Source organism: Aotus nancymaae, unplaced genomic scaffold (genome assembly GCF_030222135.1).
Source record: "Aotus nancymaae isolate 86718 unplaced genomic scaffold, 86718_ANA_hifiasm-v0.15.2.pri h1tg000022l_1, whole genome shotgun sequence".
Taxonomy (NCBI): Eukaryota; Metazoa; Chordata; class Mammalia; order Primates; family Aotidae; genus Aotus; species Aotus nancymaae.
Window position 1 is genome coordinate 36,973,416 of NW_026988435.1, and position 18,496 is coordinate 36,991,911.

The window sequence follows — 18,496 nt, forward strand, 5'->3', positions numbered from 1 at the left end:
GAACACTATACATAATGTTCAGGTGCATGCTACTTTATATTTCAAGTAATATTGTTTGACATAATACACCTATTTTTAAGTGTCTCTAAGATCAGATGAAGGAGAAACAGTCAGTTATTAAATCAAGTGATTCTGTGCCTTTTAACATAACAGTAGAACAACCATCTTCAGTAAACTTGAGCCACATTTCTCAGCAGAAAAATAGTTGGATCTTCTTGGGTATTCAATTTGTCAGACATACTACTTTTGAAATACTTTGGCTCTGTGCCGTAGCATGTCCAAAGATATTTTATGGTTCAAATATCTTAGCTCTTTAGGGGATGTAAGTGACTTTTCCCTCTTGGGTCTAGGGAAGAAAATTAAAAGCAAGTTGATTTTCATTTATCTTAACTAACACAAAACAGAATCTTGATGTGCTAATAATTTTTTATTGTGGTTCATAAGCTGGGTTTGATCAAAGACCCCTTGAGACTAATAAAAGCTGTGAGCTTTCTCCACCAGAAAAAATGCCAATATACCCCAAGTCTGCATGCTACATAGCATCCACAGAGCTGAAGCTTATTCACAGAACCTGGTTAAGAAACTCTGCTCTGTATCATCATAATTCTGCATATTTTGTTTTTTACTTAAAAAAAAACACCTTATTATTTTAATATATATATGTGTAGTAATATACTACACATTTTATAGTTTTAATTTTTTCCCACATAAGTATTTATTTGTTGCATGCAGCTAAAACTTCTTGACTACCGAATTTCTTACTTATTAACAAAGTACTGTAATTATGTTATTACAAGGTAATATCAAATTACATACTGTACCTAGTGTAAAACATATCATACGCTTGAATAGAATTTATAGAAGAAAGATCAACAAAGTTGTACCCTCCATACTGTATTGCTAGATTAATATCCAGGCAAGAAACATGTTTTTGTAGAGTTGTTCATTTTAGAAAAAAATCAATTAATTTTAGGAAGAACCAAGTGAGATACTGACTTTTGATTCATGGTAATTTCTTATTTGTTTCTTTCTGTTATAATAGTGAAATAACTGTGACAAATTCCACATGGATTTAATAGAATTTGAGGGTCATTTTAATCAAGTTGCCTACCAGGAAAAGTTGATACTTTCAATGCGGTGAAATTTGCCTTAGCCATTTCCCTGAATAGTTTGCTCATTTCCTAGATAAAGAATTTAATGACATCATATTTGTTTGTCACTTTGAAATTTTTTTTTCTGGAAGGATTAAAAGGATACTTCTTAATAACTATAATTGTACTTGAGTCTCTCTAATAGTGTTGAAAGAATGAGAGAATAGTGTAGCCATCTACTCCCCATGTGAAAAGATTGGGTGTTCGCTAAGGACTTGGTTGTGGCAAAGGAAGAAGAGTCATTCACTCATTTTTTAGAGTATTATTCCTTCATTCTGTAGATTACCTTCTTGGAAGTTCAACTTTTTAAAAAGCTTATCAACTTAGAAATCATCCATGTTCTGCTTATTTTGATTCATGCCATAGTAAACTCCTAAGTCCAAGAAAAGAGAAGACCCAGAATGCCTGCCAGTGGGCAAGCACATTGATTTCCTTACAACAGCGTATCTCAGCAGTGTTCGACTTGGGTGAAGAAAGGATAGAAAAACTTTGCCATCTTGAAATCTGGATCATAAGGTGCCAGAGCCTTCTGTTAGCTTATTTTATGGTTCTTGCAAGCTCCACTTCTTGGAGGTACTTGAAGCTGCAACTTACATAATCAGTTCCAAAGATTGGTTCAACCCATCCCATAATGCAGCTATACTTGAAAACAAATATGTTTAAAATTTTTTAAATATCTTTTTTCATGTATTTGATACATTGAAAAATTATTTTTGAAACTGTCATAGGTAGGATGCTTTTTTGTAGATTCTTCAAAATCACTTTTTCTTATAAGCTTTTCAATTTTATAGTGCCTCCTAATGTATTACTAGCTTTTTACTTCCATCTGGTAATCAATGATCTGCAAATCCATATCCAGTTACAAGAGCCTAGTATAGAAAGGAACTGTGCAGTATAATTCTTGGGGAAAAATGAAAAATCTTCATTTGTACCTACGGGCTATCTATTATAGTATGTTGGTACCTCATGGCCAGTGTCCGTTCTGGTTGTTCAGTACCTGTTGTTGAATATTTTGAATATCACTCTACTTATAAATATATTTTTCCTGGATGAAATAAGGACTTTTTAAAACATATAATCAGATCTCTGAACATCAAACTGAAATGTTATTTCTCTTCCATCATTTCTTACTCTTTTGTATTTAATTTCAGCTCAGGGTTATTTTGCTTATGCTTTTTTCACTTATTCTTGCAGTTAAGAATAAAATTCTAAATAAAACAGACACTGAAATAAATAAATACTTATGTGATGAACAACGTCTAAGATCTAACAGATCCCAAAACTAGAAGAACACCTAAAGATCATCTATTCTGATTCATCTGCCAGCTCATGTCAGGGACCTGAGATTAGAATCCTGGTTTCTTGATTCCTAGTTCTGTACCTTTTAAGTATAGTATTTTGCTGTAAATTATTTTTTCTGAACCTATTTAAGAATGTAATAGTATTGAAAATGAAATTTTTATTCATGTTACTACTGATTATTATTTGTTCTTGATTCCAGGTTACTGTGAAAACCAATACTGCTGATTTTTTAGCACATTAAAATTAAGTTTTACATCCCTTGATATGGCAGTGAGAAAGATGATGAAAAATGGACTTCTTTCTCCCTGGGGTTGATTTTCTGATCTCAGTTAGCACTTAACAGTCAATGTGAGGCTTCATCATTGCTTTCCAGTCTTAGCCTCAGCTTCCCAAGTAGCTGAGATTACAGGCATGTGCCACCACGCCTGGCTAATTTTGTATTTTTGGTAGAGACAGGGTTTCATCATGTTGGTCAGGCTGGTCTCGAACTCCTGACCTCAGATGATCCACCCGCCTCAGCCTCCCAAAGTGCTGGGATTACAGGCATGAGCCACTGCGCCCAGCCTGTATATGCATTTTAACTTCAACCTTAGCAAAATTAGTAAGAAAGGGTTAGCCTAATCCTTAGGATTATTTTCCAATAACAAGTGCATTTTAACACTGACCTTCTAAAGAAAATGCTCTATCTTTGTTATTCAATCTCAAATGAATCTAAAGGTAGGAGTTTTAGGGCCTGGAAGAACGCTGCCCATCTAGTATTGCCAGTGAGAAAGGTGATAGAGGACAGGGCAAATCTTAGTCCTTAAATCTTCCTATAGAGATCCCTGGGCCAGCTACTGGGAGGACCAGCCCTAGTTAGACTGGGAAATCAATTGGAAAGATACCTTGGCTCTACTGGGCACTTTGACAGATCTGATTTATTGTTGGCCCAAGTAAGACTTTAAAAGGGAAAAATGAGATAAAAGAAAAAGTTTAACTGGAGATTGGGGCGGGGGGTACTTAGGAAGAGGGAGGCACTGGAGGAAAAGGAGAAGGGGAAAAGGCAGAAGAAAGGAAGAAAGAAGGAAATGAAGGGAGTCGGGAGGAGGGAAAAGAAGGGAGGAAGGGGTTTCAGTGGGGAACCTAGCAGATGACACTGGGAACATCCAGGCAGGACACAGCAGGAAAAGGTACTTTTGTAAAACACAAATTGGACTGTTCCCTTTGGCAGCAGACCTGGCATGTGGAACAGGAACTTAGGGAAAGGGAAAAGAAGTAAGATGAGTTTCAGTGACTCAGTCTATTGGTGACCATTTGACTCCTATGGAATCAGAGAGTTTCTTCGTCAGCAGATGTTTCCTTGTTCTTCATATTTTCAGGTGTTTAAACTTCTGACTCGAGTACTTTAAATATAGAATGCATTTTATTTTCAGTAGCCTGCTAAGGAAATTACTGCTATTCCTGCAGCTAGTTTCAAGTGAGGAAATTGGATCCAAGGTAGTCATCATCAAATTATAGCTTTTTACTTTCAGCCTGATTGCTGGTTTAGTTTGGGGCAGTTAGCAACTTGAAGGATAGATTTAGTTAGAAAAGATGCTCTGGAAGAGGTGTAATTTGAAGAAAAATGACCCTGGGGGGAAGAATTGAAGTCAGGAAGCAAAGAGATGTTCATTTGTTCTAAGGCAGCTTAGTGAAAGGAGGAGGTGAGGTTTGAATGGAGGGTAGTGAGTGAAGAGGTGTGTGTATTTTCAAAGCCAGTAGAGGTTGGTGTTGATTGATAATCAACATTATCATGATCATCGCCATATCTTGGAACTGGTTATATTCCATTAGGATTGCTGAGCCTTTAGCAGTATAGCTCCTCTCCTGCCCTTTTCTAGCAGGTTGCTTCTAGAGCAGATCATGGAAATGGTATAATGTGTATGGCTTACTAGAATGTAATCTTAAGTGGCCTTTGGAAATCAGTCATGTGGTGTGATTTTAGCTTTCCAACTTGACTTTTTCCAACTCTAAACGTTACCTCTTAAGTGTCCTAGGCTTCCCACTATGAAATGTTGCATGCTGATAAATAGTTGATGTACCGGTCACTTGTGTTGCTACATGAAATGTTTCTTGATTATTTATAGGAACTAAGAGAAATACATAGTAAGCAGCAACTCCAGAAGCAAAAGTCCCTGGAGGCGGAACGACTGAAACAGAAAGAACAAGAGCGAAAGATCATAGAATTAGAAAAACAAAAAGAAGAAGCCCAAAGGTGAGTCTTCTGTGGATTATGCATTCATCTGGAAGGAACTTTGAGGATTTACTATTCTTTGCCTGGCTTCTCCAAGTAGTTACTGCACAAGAAAGAACCTTCAGTCTTTCGTGTGCATGTGAAGTGTGAGTGCAAACACAAACACGTGTATATCTAAATCTTTGCATATATCAGTACTCCCTGAAGTTTCTGGTTAGTTCCCAGAGCTCTCTCAAGCTACTACTATGTGGATAAATGGAATTATACAAGGAAATTGGGACACTTGGTGTGCTCATTTGCATGCTAATGGCCAAAATAACGTTTCCAGTTCACAGCCTTTTAGTAACGGGGTGGGAATGCCTGGTTTGAAATCCAAGCCACTGAGCTAGCGCCCCACACAGGGCTTCTCTGGCAGGGTCAGCGTGGGCCTCTCTGTTTCCCGTCCTCTGTTTTTCAACTGCAAATTAAACTTTAGTACAAAAGGGGAAATTTTGCCACTGCTGCTTAGTGCATAGGATACAGACCTGTTTTTGTTTGAAGATTCGTGTTTGTGATATTTTTATTTTTACTTGTAACTTTCTGCAGTAAATTGTAGAAATTTGTGTCTGATTTTGTTACTGGGTATTTGCCTTTTAAGTGTCAGTTAATTTTAGACTCCACAAAACAAAAATAACCAAATGTCCCAATGACAGGCTATAGATTATAAAAGTTGGTAATTGAAATTAGATTAAAAAGATGAAGAAACAGATACTTGAGGCAAGTCATTCACTGTAGTGGGCTGAGTTCAGTTAACCTGCCCAGAGCTGTGAATACTTTCTTATGGGTATACAGAGTCTTCTGTTTGTTTGGTTTGTATTTTTGTTTTTCAGTGCCAATGGAGAGGTATCTGGGCTCTCAGACCAATTTACAGGATTGTTTTATGGTTTTGTTGGGGGTCAGACTAAGGATCTCCTCCTTGGATATATGGATTAACTCCATCCTTTTCTTACCTCCACAGTTTATAAAATGTTTTTATTGTTCACACTATACTGTACTGAACTGCTGTATTCCCACAGTAAACCTTTCTTGTGATAAATGAAAGACCGATCTAATTGGAATAGCTAGAAAAAGCTATCCTTTATATTATCAGATGTAAGCTAGAATGTATTTAAGATTCTTGTGTGGTTGTGTGATTGTACAGTTTTGCAAATAATACTCAGCGGAAGCAAGTCATTGCTTTTTCTTTGTGTGGTAAATTATACCAATTTTGCTTGGTCATCGGTGTGCTTTTTTAGTGCTTCAGTATACAGAACGAAAAGAAAGGAAAAACACTCAAGCTATTCTATAAAGGTTTACTGGTAGAAATAAACATAAAATATAGAAAAATAAATAAAATAGCATAATACAGAAAGTAGCATAATAAAAATATAATTTGTAATATATTCCAATTATATAGATAAAAAGTACTCCAAATTAACTTCAGAAATTCAATGGTTATACACTATATATGGTGACCTTTATTGGTAGAAAATATAAAGTAATTTTATTATGGTTTTTTGTTGTCATGAATAACAACATCCTACCCCTCCAAAAAATGTTTTTATGCTTTCTTAAAAGACATTTTACAAGTTGTAAATAAAATGTTTAAGATTTAAGTTTAAAAGACTTCTGCATTAAAATTTCACATTTATACAGAGTAGAAATAAATGTAATTTTTTGACAATGGAGAATAAAAGTAGTTTGTTTAAATTATGTTTCCATAGCAGATTCCTAATTCCAGCCAATGACCTGTGTGCATTAGCCTTGTCACAGGATGACAGTTCAGGGTGGAGACTCTGGGACCAGGCACATATGGCTGTGTGACATGGACAAGTCATTTAATATCTCTGCCCCAGCTTCCTCATTTGTAAATGGGAGTAACACTGGGACCTACCTACCTGATTGGCAGGTTAAAGGAGTTAATATGTGAAGAGCTAGTTATGTCATTTGGTATTACGTATTAGTTTCATTTAAAGTATTTTCTGACTTTATAAGTATTAAGGAATGAGAAAAATCATTCTCAGTCTTTTACTGTGGGTTTCAGGTTGAGGCCATCAAAAATCTCAAGGCCTAGGTTTAATTCCAATTATCTATTTTGTGGTAGCTACTTTGAAAAACACAATCAAAGTAGTTGAAATCAATAAAACAATTTCTTGCTTTCAGCTTCGGGTTTTGGGAGCAATGTGTGTACATATAAATGTGTTGTGCCCTTAGCTGGGGGGAAATTTTAGTGATCTGATTGATTATGGACTTATTTTAAGTGATATTTCATTTACAGTGTTGGGTATACTTTATTTTTATAGAAGTTATGTTCTCTCTGTTTTATGGCTTTGTTTGTTTGTTTTGGCAGTTTAATGCCAGCTTTATTATTAAGAAGTATTTTCCTTATTCTTGCAACCACTTGATAAAATACATCAGAAATTTTCTCTGTGTTTTCCTAAATCATGTGATTTCTTCTCACTCAGAATTGGAGCCTTGATTCAGTTGCCCCATCTGAAGAACAAGTTTCGTTGATGTTTACCATCCCATTTACTGGATGGAGCTTTTTTTGTGAAAAGAGGCAACAGTAGTGTTAACTTAGGGTTGCTTCCTTGCTGTAATCAAGCGTGTTTGTTGGCAGACGAGCTCAGGAAAGGGACAAGCAGTGGCTGGAGCATGTGCAGCAGGAGGATGAGCATCAGCGACCAAGAAAACTCCACGAGGAAGAAAAACTGAAAAGGGAAGAGAGTGTCAAAAAGAAGGATGGCGAGGACAAATGCAGACAGGAAGCACAAGACAAGCTGGGTCGGCTTTTCCATCAGCATCAAGAACCAGCTAAGCCAGCTGTCCAGGCACCCTGGTCCACTGCAGGTATTAGAAGCCAAAAATAATTCTAGAAAATAAGTCGTCTTCTCTCCCAGATCCTCCTGAGAAATGCCCATATCTCGTCAGAACCTGTCTTGGCTACATTAACAGATGAGAACGGCAGTCTCCTATTTTGAGCATGGCAGCTCTTCTTTCCCCAGGGTCTTTTGAGATCTTGTAATTCTCCCACCACTGTGCCAGCCTCTGGCCCACAATACGCTGACATCCACGAATCCTCTACGGAGTTAACAAAAGTGGTATGAAGTTCCACTGGTCTTAACCTATGCTGCAAAAAGAACCTGCTGTTTCTCTGGTTTGTTATTTCCCTCCCTGGAATTTCTGAGCTGTTTCTGCAACAGAAAGTGGCACCTTTCACCCTTGCCTCCACTGATGTGGGATTCAGTGTCTTTGGTCTGCATTGCATAAAACTACTTTTACTTTTTGAAAAGTGTCAACGTTTTGCCCTTTGAATATAATTTGCCTCTTTTTATTTTTAATTTTCTTTTTTCTTTGAGACAGGGTCTCACTCTGTCACTGAGGCTAGAGTGCAGTGGCACAGTCATAGTTCACTGCAGCCTCAAACTCTTGGGTTCAAGCAATCCTCCTGCCTAGCCTCCCAAGTAGTTGGGACTATAGGCATGCACCACCATACCCAGCTAATTTTTTTTTTTTAAGAGATGGGGTCTCTTACTTGGTATATTCTCCAGAAGAAAATTAAGAAAAAGAGATGTGGTCTCACTTTGTTGCCCAAGTTGGTCTTGAACTCCTGGCCTCAGGCAGTCTTCCCACTTTGGTCTTCCAGAGTACTGAAATTACAAGCATGAGCCACCACACCTGGCCTAATTTGCCTTAAAAAAAAATAAGTAAATGGAAGATCAAGAAAAGAGATAAATGAAAGACCGATCTAATTGGAATAGCTAGAAAAAGCTATCCTTTATATTATCAGATGTAAGCTAGAATGTATTTAAGATTCTTGTGTGGTTGTGTGATTGTACAGTTTTGCAAATAATACTCAGCGGAAGCAAGTCATTGCTTTTTCTTTGTGTGGTAAATTATACCAATTTTGCTTGGTCATCGGTGTGCTTTTTTAGTGCTGCAGTATACAGAACGAAAAGAAAGGAAAAACACTCAAGCTATTCTATAAAGGTTTACTGGTTCCCGGCTGCATAGTGAGCAGAGATGGGCATGAAGTATGGAATTGTATTAGGCACCTTACTGCCTTCAGATGCACATAGTCCAGGGGAAAGACTGGCAGGTCATCAGACCTACACGGTAGCAACCACGTCATAGGAGGGGCAAATTTATTTTTTGATAGTTTTTTAATCTGAAAATAATTTCACCGTTGATCTTAGGCAAGTAGTTTAAGTTCTTTATGTGTCTTCCTAGTATAAAGTGAGGATTTATTTTTCCCTTTCAGTCAGTAGGAAATCTTGCTTGTCACATAGTTCAAAATCATATGGAGATAATACTTTCTCCTCATTGCTTTTCGGATAAGATAGGTATATGTCAGAATACTTGTAGCTCTTGAGTAAAAATGCCTAGAGGTCTGTTATTAGTTGTTGCTAACCAGAATCCGAAATAGCCTCTGCTCATGTGCATTTTTTTAAATTTTATTTTATTTAAAATCTAAATTATTTGAATCTAGAGTTCATCCTTAGACTCATTATTTCCCCAGGAAATGTAGAGAAGACTTTCTTCATCAGGGATTATCAGTATAACTGAAATCAGCACTTAGGTTTTATATGGCCATGTTAAGAGCCTAAAACATCTGCATTTTCATGTTTCAGTATGGAAACTGGTGCCTCTGTTCCCTCCCAAACAAGTTTGCTTCTTGGCTGATTCAGACTTTGGGTCATATCCTAACTGCTGCATTGTACTCAACACACTGGGTAGGGAGGAGCGGGGGTGGGTATTGATGCTTTACAGATCTACACTGCTAGAGCCCAAGCCAAGAGGCAGAGACAAGGGACCTTTAGGCAGCCTCGCTGCACTCAGCCTTGGAATGACCTCTGTTTAGAGAGAGTCACTAATGAACTCTCTGGGTTTGAGTTGCTGATGTCAGATTTGGCTTCCCTTTGGCATTCAGTATGTGTTTCATAAATTCCTTGAATGAAGGCAAACAGTTCAGAGGTTGAGAGAGGCAATAGAGGAGATGTTAGTTGTTTGGCTTATTGTCATACATTTGTGTTCTCTGTAATTATTTATTTTTGCCCCCCCCCCACCTTTTTTTAAACAGAAAAAGGTCCACTTACCATTTCTGCACAGGAAAATGTAAAAGTGGTATATTACCGAGCACTGTACCCCTTTGAATCCAGAAGCCATGATGAAATCACTATCCAGCCAGGAGACATAGTCATGGTAAGAAAGACTCCACTGAGAGGGTCATTTCTGTTGAAGATTAGCCTCTGTCCTCTTTTTGCACTTTATTAGACAATTGTGAGATTGTCAGTGAGTATGAAACCCAATAATCCAGCATCTAGATTTTTAAAGTATAATAGAAGCTCAATCTTATTTCTTTTCTATTAAAATGAAAGGTGGTATTTAAAAAAACGTATCCTAACATCACTTTAAAATTGAATTGGTAAAGACAATGTGTTCTTATATTAAAATCTATAAATGATAATTTCAGAGTTTAGATTACTACTTATATACTATGATTATAAATATATTTTATATATGATGTATATACTATATAATTATATGTGTATACACACACACACACGGATCCTCCAAGGTGGGAGGAGGCCAGGAGTCTTTAAGAAATAGTTATAAGTGCAAAACACTCTCTCATCATTCTCATAATTGCAATGATAACTTTTGTATCTTTCGTCAAATCATCTTTTTTCCCACTTTGAATTATGTAAAAAGAGTAATGAATTATACAGTTAATCTGCTTTCCTACTCTGTAACAGAAGATAGAATTTTGCTGTTATTGTTTCTTTCCTTTAACTGTAATAATAATCTTATGATGTGACTGAAACTATATGAACCAGTTTCAGAAAGAAAATCAGACAACATGGTTGATCTAAATTATTTTCTAAAAGAAAATAGTAGTTCCTTGTTCTAGTTACTCACTTTAGAGTCTTAGAAATAGTCAGCTTTGCCTTACTCTTAGCATTACTTTAAAAGATAATTTAGATTTTGTTGTTGTTGTTGACACAAGTTCTCGCTCTGTTACCCAGGCTGGAGTGCAGTAATGTGATAATAGCTCACTGCAACCTCTGCCTCCTGGGCTCAAGCAAAGCAATCCTCTCACCTCATCCTCCCAAGTAGCTGGAACCACAGGCATGCACCACCATGCCCAGCTAATTTTTGTGTTTTTTGTAGAGTCAGGGTTTCTCTGTGTTGCCCAGTCTGGTCTTGAATTCCTGGGCTCAAACGATCCTCCTACCTCAGCCTCCCAAAATGCTGAAATTACAGTCATGAGCCACCATGCCTGGCCTAGAATTTTTAAAGAACTATGAAAGTTAACAATTGAGACAAACATATTTCTTGCCCAAGGACTGTATGTCTTTGAAGTATAAAGGGTGTTGTACAGGTCATTATACTATTACTCATGCATTCATCTTGCCATGTACACTTCATATCTCTGTGTATAGGATAGATCTTTAATAGGCTAAAATACATAAACAATATGTTTGGTACTTAGATAAATCAATGCCTCTGTCCCCTTTTTTTCTTTCTCTAACAGCTGCTTTCTCTGTAATTACCATGGGCTAGAAGAAGCAAGGCCAAAGGTCCCAAATTATTTTTTCTTTAATTGTTTTTTTTTTTTTTTTTTTTTTTTTTTTTTGAGACGGGGTCTCACACCTAGGCTGAAGTGCAGTGGCATGATCTTGGTTCACTGCAACCTCCACCTCCCAGGCTCAAGTGATCCTCCTGCCTCAGCCTCCTGAGAAGCTCGGAGGCATGTGCCACCATACCCAGCTAATTTTTCTTTTTTTATTTTTTGTAGAGACAGAGTCTCCCTATGTTACCAAGGTTCCAAATCTTTAAAAGTTAAAATCACCTTAACAATAATAAAAAACTTCTTCAAATATACAGCATGCCTTCATTCAGCACACAGTTATTGAATGTCTGAAACATGCTGGGTGCCAGCCTTACTCATTCTTTACAGAAAGAACTGGTAGTTTGGGCACGCCACTCTGTACACACACACGGTAATTTGAGCCAGTAGGGTGTGTTTGTCAGCTTTCTTCTGACTTCACCACCTGCTGTTTCCTATACCATGGTTTCTAATAGCCTGAAGCTACTTTACTCATACTGCCTCATATTTGAAGTAGTGTCTCCTGTAAAGCAGATTAATTATAAAATATATAAATAACATATAATAGGAATCTAAACTTTCTGAAAATACAATGTCACATCAGTGAGGACCTCATTACAATTTTTTTTAACGCTTAAAGCAAAACAGGCTAATATTTCTGGAACTCTGGATATTGTTGCAACACAAGGTGCAGAGAAGCAGCTTGCTCTTGTCTTAAAATAAGGGAATGTTATGAAATGTTATGATAAGGAAATGTTACAGGTGATCTATATCTTAATGAGAAAGTGTTGCTGTTTTATGGGAACATATTTGGGCTTCACCTGTAATCCTAGGCCTATTGAAACCTTTTCCTCAAATTGGCTAGTTAACCACCAGCTTGATGAGATGCGTAGAGTTTAGATATGCTGTAAGAGTAAAGCATGTCATTAAACATATATTTTGCCTTGCTTTCAAACCTTTGCTTTCCTGGTGGAGGTTAAAGGGGAATGGGTAAGTGTTGCCTAACTGTCAGGAAGTCTGCATCTGATTCAATGTTTTGTTCTTTTAAGTCACTTGAATTCTGTGTAAGTACACATATCTCTGGGTGTTGTCGTGGCAGTAAAAATGTGTTTGAGTCTGTGTAGTAGGTTGTGTCTTTTTTTAAAAAAGTAAGTCTTCTCAGTTTGTGTACTGGGTTTCTTTTTGCTGGATTCCTTTTAAAGACTAACTTGAATGCTCTGTGTTTGGCCAGGGATTAGGTCAAGTCTCCATCTCAGGCCATAGACCAAAAGGAGTTCCAAGTAGATTAAACATAAAAGATAAAATTCTGGGAAAAAAAATTTTTTTAAGGAGACTATTGGAATAATTTTCTGGCTAAGAAAGTCCTTTTAAGCTATAAAAACTGAAGTCGTAAGAGGCAAAAATGGACAGATGACAATATACAAAAATTAAAATGTCTATATTTCAAAATATATGAGACCAAGAGTTACATAAAGGTTACCCCTGTTACATAAAGATTCCAAACAGTTAACTTGAATGAGGCCCACAAGCCTTAGACAATTGGCAGAGGGTGGGAAGGCACGTTCACAGATGAAATAAAAAGTCAGTTATTTAAAAAACACATGAAAAGATGCTTAGCTTCTTGGGTGGTCAGAAAAATGCAGGTTAAAAAACAAAATAGCATTTTTCCTTTATCAAATGAGCAAGTTTAAAAGTCCAGTAATATCCAGCTTTGTCAAGAGTATAGGACAGTGGATATAATGTAGATTGTTAGCATGGTTGTATAAGTTGGTTAAGTGATTTGGAAGGCAATTTGGTGGTGCCTATTTAGATTTAAAATTCTCATTCCCTCTGCCCCAGAAATATTTTTCTTCTTCCTCTCATCCTTCTCCTTCCTCTTTTGGGCACATGCACAAATATATGTGTACGTAGATGTTCACTGCAGTGGTGTTGGTAAAAGCAAATAAACAGCCCAATGTCCATCAGTAAAGGGATGGTTTAAATAAATTATGATATAGCTAAAAAATATACTGAAGATTAAAACTTATATAGATCACATATACAAATAAGATTTCCATCAAAAAAGCAGATGAATGTGTGCAGCATAATTGCATTTTGGTTAGAAATAAAACTATATATATATTTATGTGTTTATGTATAGTTAACAATTTTGAAATATATGTGTATCCAATTGTTAACAGTGGTTGCCACTGGGCAGTAAAGAAGGGACTTTCATGTTGAATTTTATAGACTTCTATATTATTTTCAATAAATGTATCTAAGTTGAAATTTTTAATAAAACACTAAACATAAATTCAACTTCAATGACAAGTATAGCAGAGAATATCTACCCAGGACTGTAATGGTATTTATTTTATCTCAGACCTCCCAAACATGTAATGAAATGTAGAGTGTACTACTAGGCATCATTCGTTGACTTGCGGAAGGGACAGCAGTGTTTCGATTTTGTGCTACAAAATGCATTGTGATAAGTGCCATTCCAGCTGTGTTATCTTTGTGAGGGTAACAATTAATACAAAAAGATAGATATTGACATATAATAGCAGCAGGTTTGTATTTTTTTAATTTTGTGAGTTTTGCAGTTAACAGAAGATGAGCTTGCAACATGTAGTAGAACATTACTTTCAGTATCTCTAGGTTGAAAAACCAGGGGTTCACTTTTACTTTTGTGGGCACAGTCATCAGATTCTCAAATTCCTCAAACTTCTTTGGGATATAGCTTACTATAATATGTTAGATTTTTAGAAGTCCAACAGTGTAATGGTGTTTTCTTTTTTAATGTAGGCAGTTTAAGCCTTCAAAATATTTTGCTTTTAGAAAAACTTAGCTCAGTTCTATCCCAAAATATAATTTCTCATGGTTAACAAAAATTTAATGTGATATCTTGTATGTAGCACTATTTTCAATGTTGTTGTTCATAGAAAATTATCATGTCTGCCATTCATATGCTTAAGGTTCTTTTTAGAAAAATCTAGAGAAACACATGAAAAGGCCAATATTCGATGAAGTTCTCAATATATATTCACTAACTCTGCTAGAAATTTAAAAGAGAGGAATCAGTGTAAAGTGATGATATAGAGATATAGAGAATATCTCTATAGTGAGATTGAGTTTGACCTTGATGACTAAGGCTTAGATGCATAGAAAATATATGGCCTCTCTTGATTGGGAAGTTCCAATACTTGGGAGGGTGAAAATCAAATTTGACATCTGTAACATATCAGTAGAGCATAAGAAACGAGAAGACCTAGGCTCACTGCTGTTTTGTTGAGATGTGTCTTGAGAACACAGGCTGAGCATCTAATTCAAGAGTGTGCAATCTTTTGGCTTTCCTGGGCCACATTGCAAGAAGAATGGTCTTGGGTCACACATAAAATGCACTAACAATAGCTGATGAGCTTTAAAAAAAAATCGCCAAAAATCTCATAACGTTTTAAGAAAGTTTACGAATTTGTGTTGAGCTGCATTAAAAGCTGTCCTGGGGTCACATGTAGCCCATGGGCTGTAGGTTGGACAAGCTTGGTTTAAATGCTTCTCCTTGGACGGATGCAGGCCTGAACACATCCAGATTGCTGAGGGAGCTTCCAAAAAATAACCATGCCAAGGCTCACCCCCAGAGATTCTGGGAACTTTACTGCATATACAGTATTTGAAAGTCTGGCCAGGTGGTTCTGTTAGGGAGTCAATTTCAGGAACCACTAATCTAACCTAATCTCTTTTTTCCTGTCAGGACTAATCCTAAATCAGTTCTAGAAAATATCCTCACAAAAATATCCAAAGAGGAATGGACTTCTTTAGTAGTTATCAGTCATTAGCCAGTTAGTTCATTCTGGAAATTGTTTTAGTGTTACTCTTGTAACAATTTTTAACTCATTCTTTTTCCTTTTCTTCTCTTGACAGACATTTTTTAAAATGTAGCCAACAATACCTTTTTCCTCTACCTGCCATAGATTTCCATAGATTAAACATCTGAACGGAGCTCGTTTAGTAACGATTGGCCATGGTATCACTGCAGTTTTGAGGGACCAGCATACACGTGATTACAGGGTTGGCTCAAATCTAGCCCAATCACGCCTGTTTTGTAATAAAGTTTTATTGGAACATGGCCAGGCTCCTTCATTCATATATTGTCTACAGCTGCTTTTGTGCTATCATGGCAGATTTGAGTAGTTGGAACAGAGGAAAAATTTGCCAGCCTCCAGGTTGGAGCTTTAGAAAAAGTTTTAATATCCTCATCTAGGAATTTGGGGAGAAACCTTACATTTCAAAACCAGCAAATCCATGAAAAATGTTTTGCTACCTGCACTCCTCAACACATCCTATGCAGCCACTGTCAGCTGGTCTGAATACACAGGCTAAACCTGTTTGCTACACTTGTTTATCATATTCTTTGAGGGAAAAAGGTGTTTTAGGCTCTTAACCTCCTTCCCTCCTTTGTGACAAGGTCAGAGATTTTGGAAATAATAATCTTACCTAATGAAGACGGCAGCCACTGAGCATATAAAAATTGAGAAAAGAAGTGTAATACTGTCAGGCTTTAGCCAAATGGACTTGAACCTGCAGTGGCTGCTGTGTATATTTGACTGTTGCATCAGTGAGCTACAGTATGCAGTGTGTAATTGCTAACATTTTGTAGACTAGCTCTGTAACATAGTCCCAGAAATGTGAACAATATCTGGTGTTTGTACTTCACTTTAATGATGTTTCACTAGAATTACCCCCAAATACACTCGGGTGTTACAATGTGCCTGATAAATAAAATTGTATTGAGACCAAAATTGTTGATAATAAAATCTCCTGTATAGCCCCCAGTGGGTATATTGTACATTGTGTAAAAGTCTACACTGGAACCAGTCATATTACAAAGCCGTTTGTGTTCCTACTTCTTGGTCTGCCATAATCTTATGTTTTCCAAAATTGGATTGGCATTTTGGATAGTTTTCCAAATCCAGGAAGAAATATTTCTCATTTTCATATGCTGACCTTTGTGCTCTTTCTAAGTGGTTAATGTAATTTAGGTGTTAAGAATGAATGTCTCTTACATCCTCTGAATCTTAAAATGTAATAATTTATTAAAGCTAACGTATTCTTATAAGAGGAAATTAAACTAATTGAGACTATTGTTTGGGGGGCTTTTGAGATCAGTGGATTTATTTGCTTAAAAGTGAAATACTGATTTCACTGTTGGCCTTGGGGATGATAGAAGCTCTTACTTGTGGAGATAAGAGGCTGATATGGCCCCTCCTTCACTCCTAAGTATACACTGCACCAGCATGCTTTCTATCATATGTGGGGACAGGCTGGTGTTATCAGTTTACTGGACGGGGAGGACATTTCCGCAGGGTTTCAGATCCCATTCCAGATGTCTACCAAAAGTCTGTTTATCTTTCCTTTTTTTTTTTTTTTTTTTTGACACAGGGTCTGGCTCTATCACCCAGGCTGGAGTGCCGTGGTGTGAACTTGGCTCACTGCAACCTCCGCCTCCCGGGTTCAAGCTATTCTTCTGCCTCAGCCTTCTGAGTAGCTGGGATTATACGCATGCACCACCACGCCCGGCTAATTTTTGTATTTTTCATAGAGACAGGGTTTCATCGTGTTGCCCACCTCGGCCTCCCAAAGTGCTGGGATTACAGGAGTGAGCCACCGCACCTGACCTAAAAGTCTTATTAACCAAACAGGACCCGTTGTTTCAAAGGAGTGATGATAGATCAGGGGATATAATTAAGCAAAGCAGCTAACCTTTAAAAAGGTTCAAAATGAGCAGACGAGTAGGAGTTCCCGTCAATCAAGGGATTAACTTGAGCCCCGAAAGGATTGCGATGGCAAGGTCAACCTAGAAGGAGCAGAGCACTCCTGTACAAAGAAACAGATTTTTACCTCGAGTGAAGGTAAAGTCAAACCAGGCTTTTAGAACAGGAAAGAAGCCCAAGTAAGAGAACTACAGCACAAAATCAGAGCTGGACAACAAGAGAGATGACTTAAAAAAAAAATCTGGCCAGGTGTGGCGGTGGATGTCTGTAATCCCAGCACTTGGGGAGGCCAAGGCGGGCAGATCGCCTGAGGTCAGGAGTTCGAGACCAGCCTGGGTGACAAGAGTGAGACTCCATCTCTACTAAAAATACAAAAATTAGCTGGGTGTGGTGGCAGGTGTCTGTAATCCCAGCACTTTGGGAGGCCAAGGTGGGCAGATCACCTGAGGTCAGGAATTTGAGACCAGCCTGGCCAACATGGTGAAACTCTGTCTCTACTAAAAATACAAAACTTAGCCAGGTGTGGTGGTGGGTGCCTGTAATCCCAACTACTTGGGAGGTTGAGACAGGAGAATTGCTTGAGCCGAGGAGGCAGAGGTTGCAGTGAGCCGAGAGTGTGCCACTGCACTCCAGCCTGGGTGACAAGAGTGAGACCCCATCTCAAAAAAAAAAAAAAATCTAACACTTCTTGTATGCCAGGCATTGGTGTAAATATTTGTCCATTCTCACAGTGAGCATTATAATAAGTCAAGTATTTTTATTATCCCCATTTTACAGGTGAAGAAACTGAGGTGTCAAGAGATTAAACTTGCCCAAAGTCAACCAGTTAATAGATTGTAGAACTAGCACTTAAATTGAGATGGTCTAACTGCAGAGCCCTATTCTTGATTGTTACACTTTGCAGTCTTGATACTAAGTAATCATGTATTTGGCTCAAGCTCCTAACCTACTCCTGCCTGACAGCACCTTTGGTCCTAGAATCAAGGTGACTGATCTTGACTATTGAGCCTACTAAGAAGCCTGGCAGGACCTGGCTTGGATAGAGACAGCTATGTTTCTAGTGTGGAGCTGCTGCAAAGTTAGAGTGTATCACCGGCATCTAGCCATTTGTGTTTAGCGTAAAAGAAGATCCAAATGGGGGAGAATTTATCTTAAGTCCTCATCTAAAGAAACAGTTGGGACTGCCCAGAAAAAGAACAGTATGAACAAAACAATGACTGGAAAGTGGCTAGTGTGTTCACGTGGGTGTAAGTGTGAGCAGGAATGACAGAACTGTGAAGCCAGAAATTCAACCTTTGGAAGTGTTACTGCATTTTATCCAAGGGAACTCCTTTTTTGGTTGTTTGGAGAATTCTCAGCTTTAAACATTGCTTTTATATGTGACAATAAAGATTTCCTAAAGTGGAGCAAGTAGGCATCCCCTACTTGCTGAATATTTAGTAAATAACAGGTA

The 18,496-nt window shown here is 37.5% G+C and overlaps 1 protein-coding gene across 10 annotated transcripts in view; it reads left to right on the plus strand.

Moving 5' to 3' along the window:
- ITSN1 (intersectin 1) overlaps positions 1–18,496 on the plus strand; it is a 247,056-nt gene that overhangs the window by 138,564 nt on the left and 89,996 nt on the right. For 6 of the 10 annotated variants that reach the window (XM_064380114.1, XM_064380120.1, XM_064380122.1 and 3 more), the window contains 4 exons: positions 4,559–4,686; positions 7,304–7,533; positions 9,764–9,885; positions 12,269–12,283. In XM_064380114.1, coding sequence (XP_064236184.1) covers positions 4,559–4,686; positions 7,304–7,533; positions 9,764–9,885; positions 12,269–12,283 — 495 coding nt within the window. The remainder of the gene's footprint in view (positions 1–4,558; positions 4,687–7,303; positions 7,534–9,763; positions 9,886–12,268; positions 12,284–18,496) is intronic. The other 4 variants (XM_064380116.1, XM_064380121.1, XM_064380123.1 and 1 more) reach the window with 1 other exon arrangement.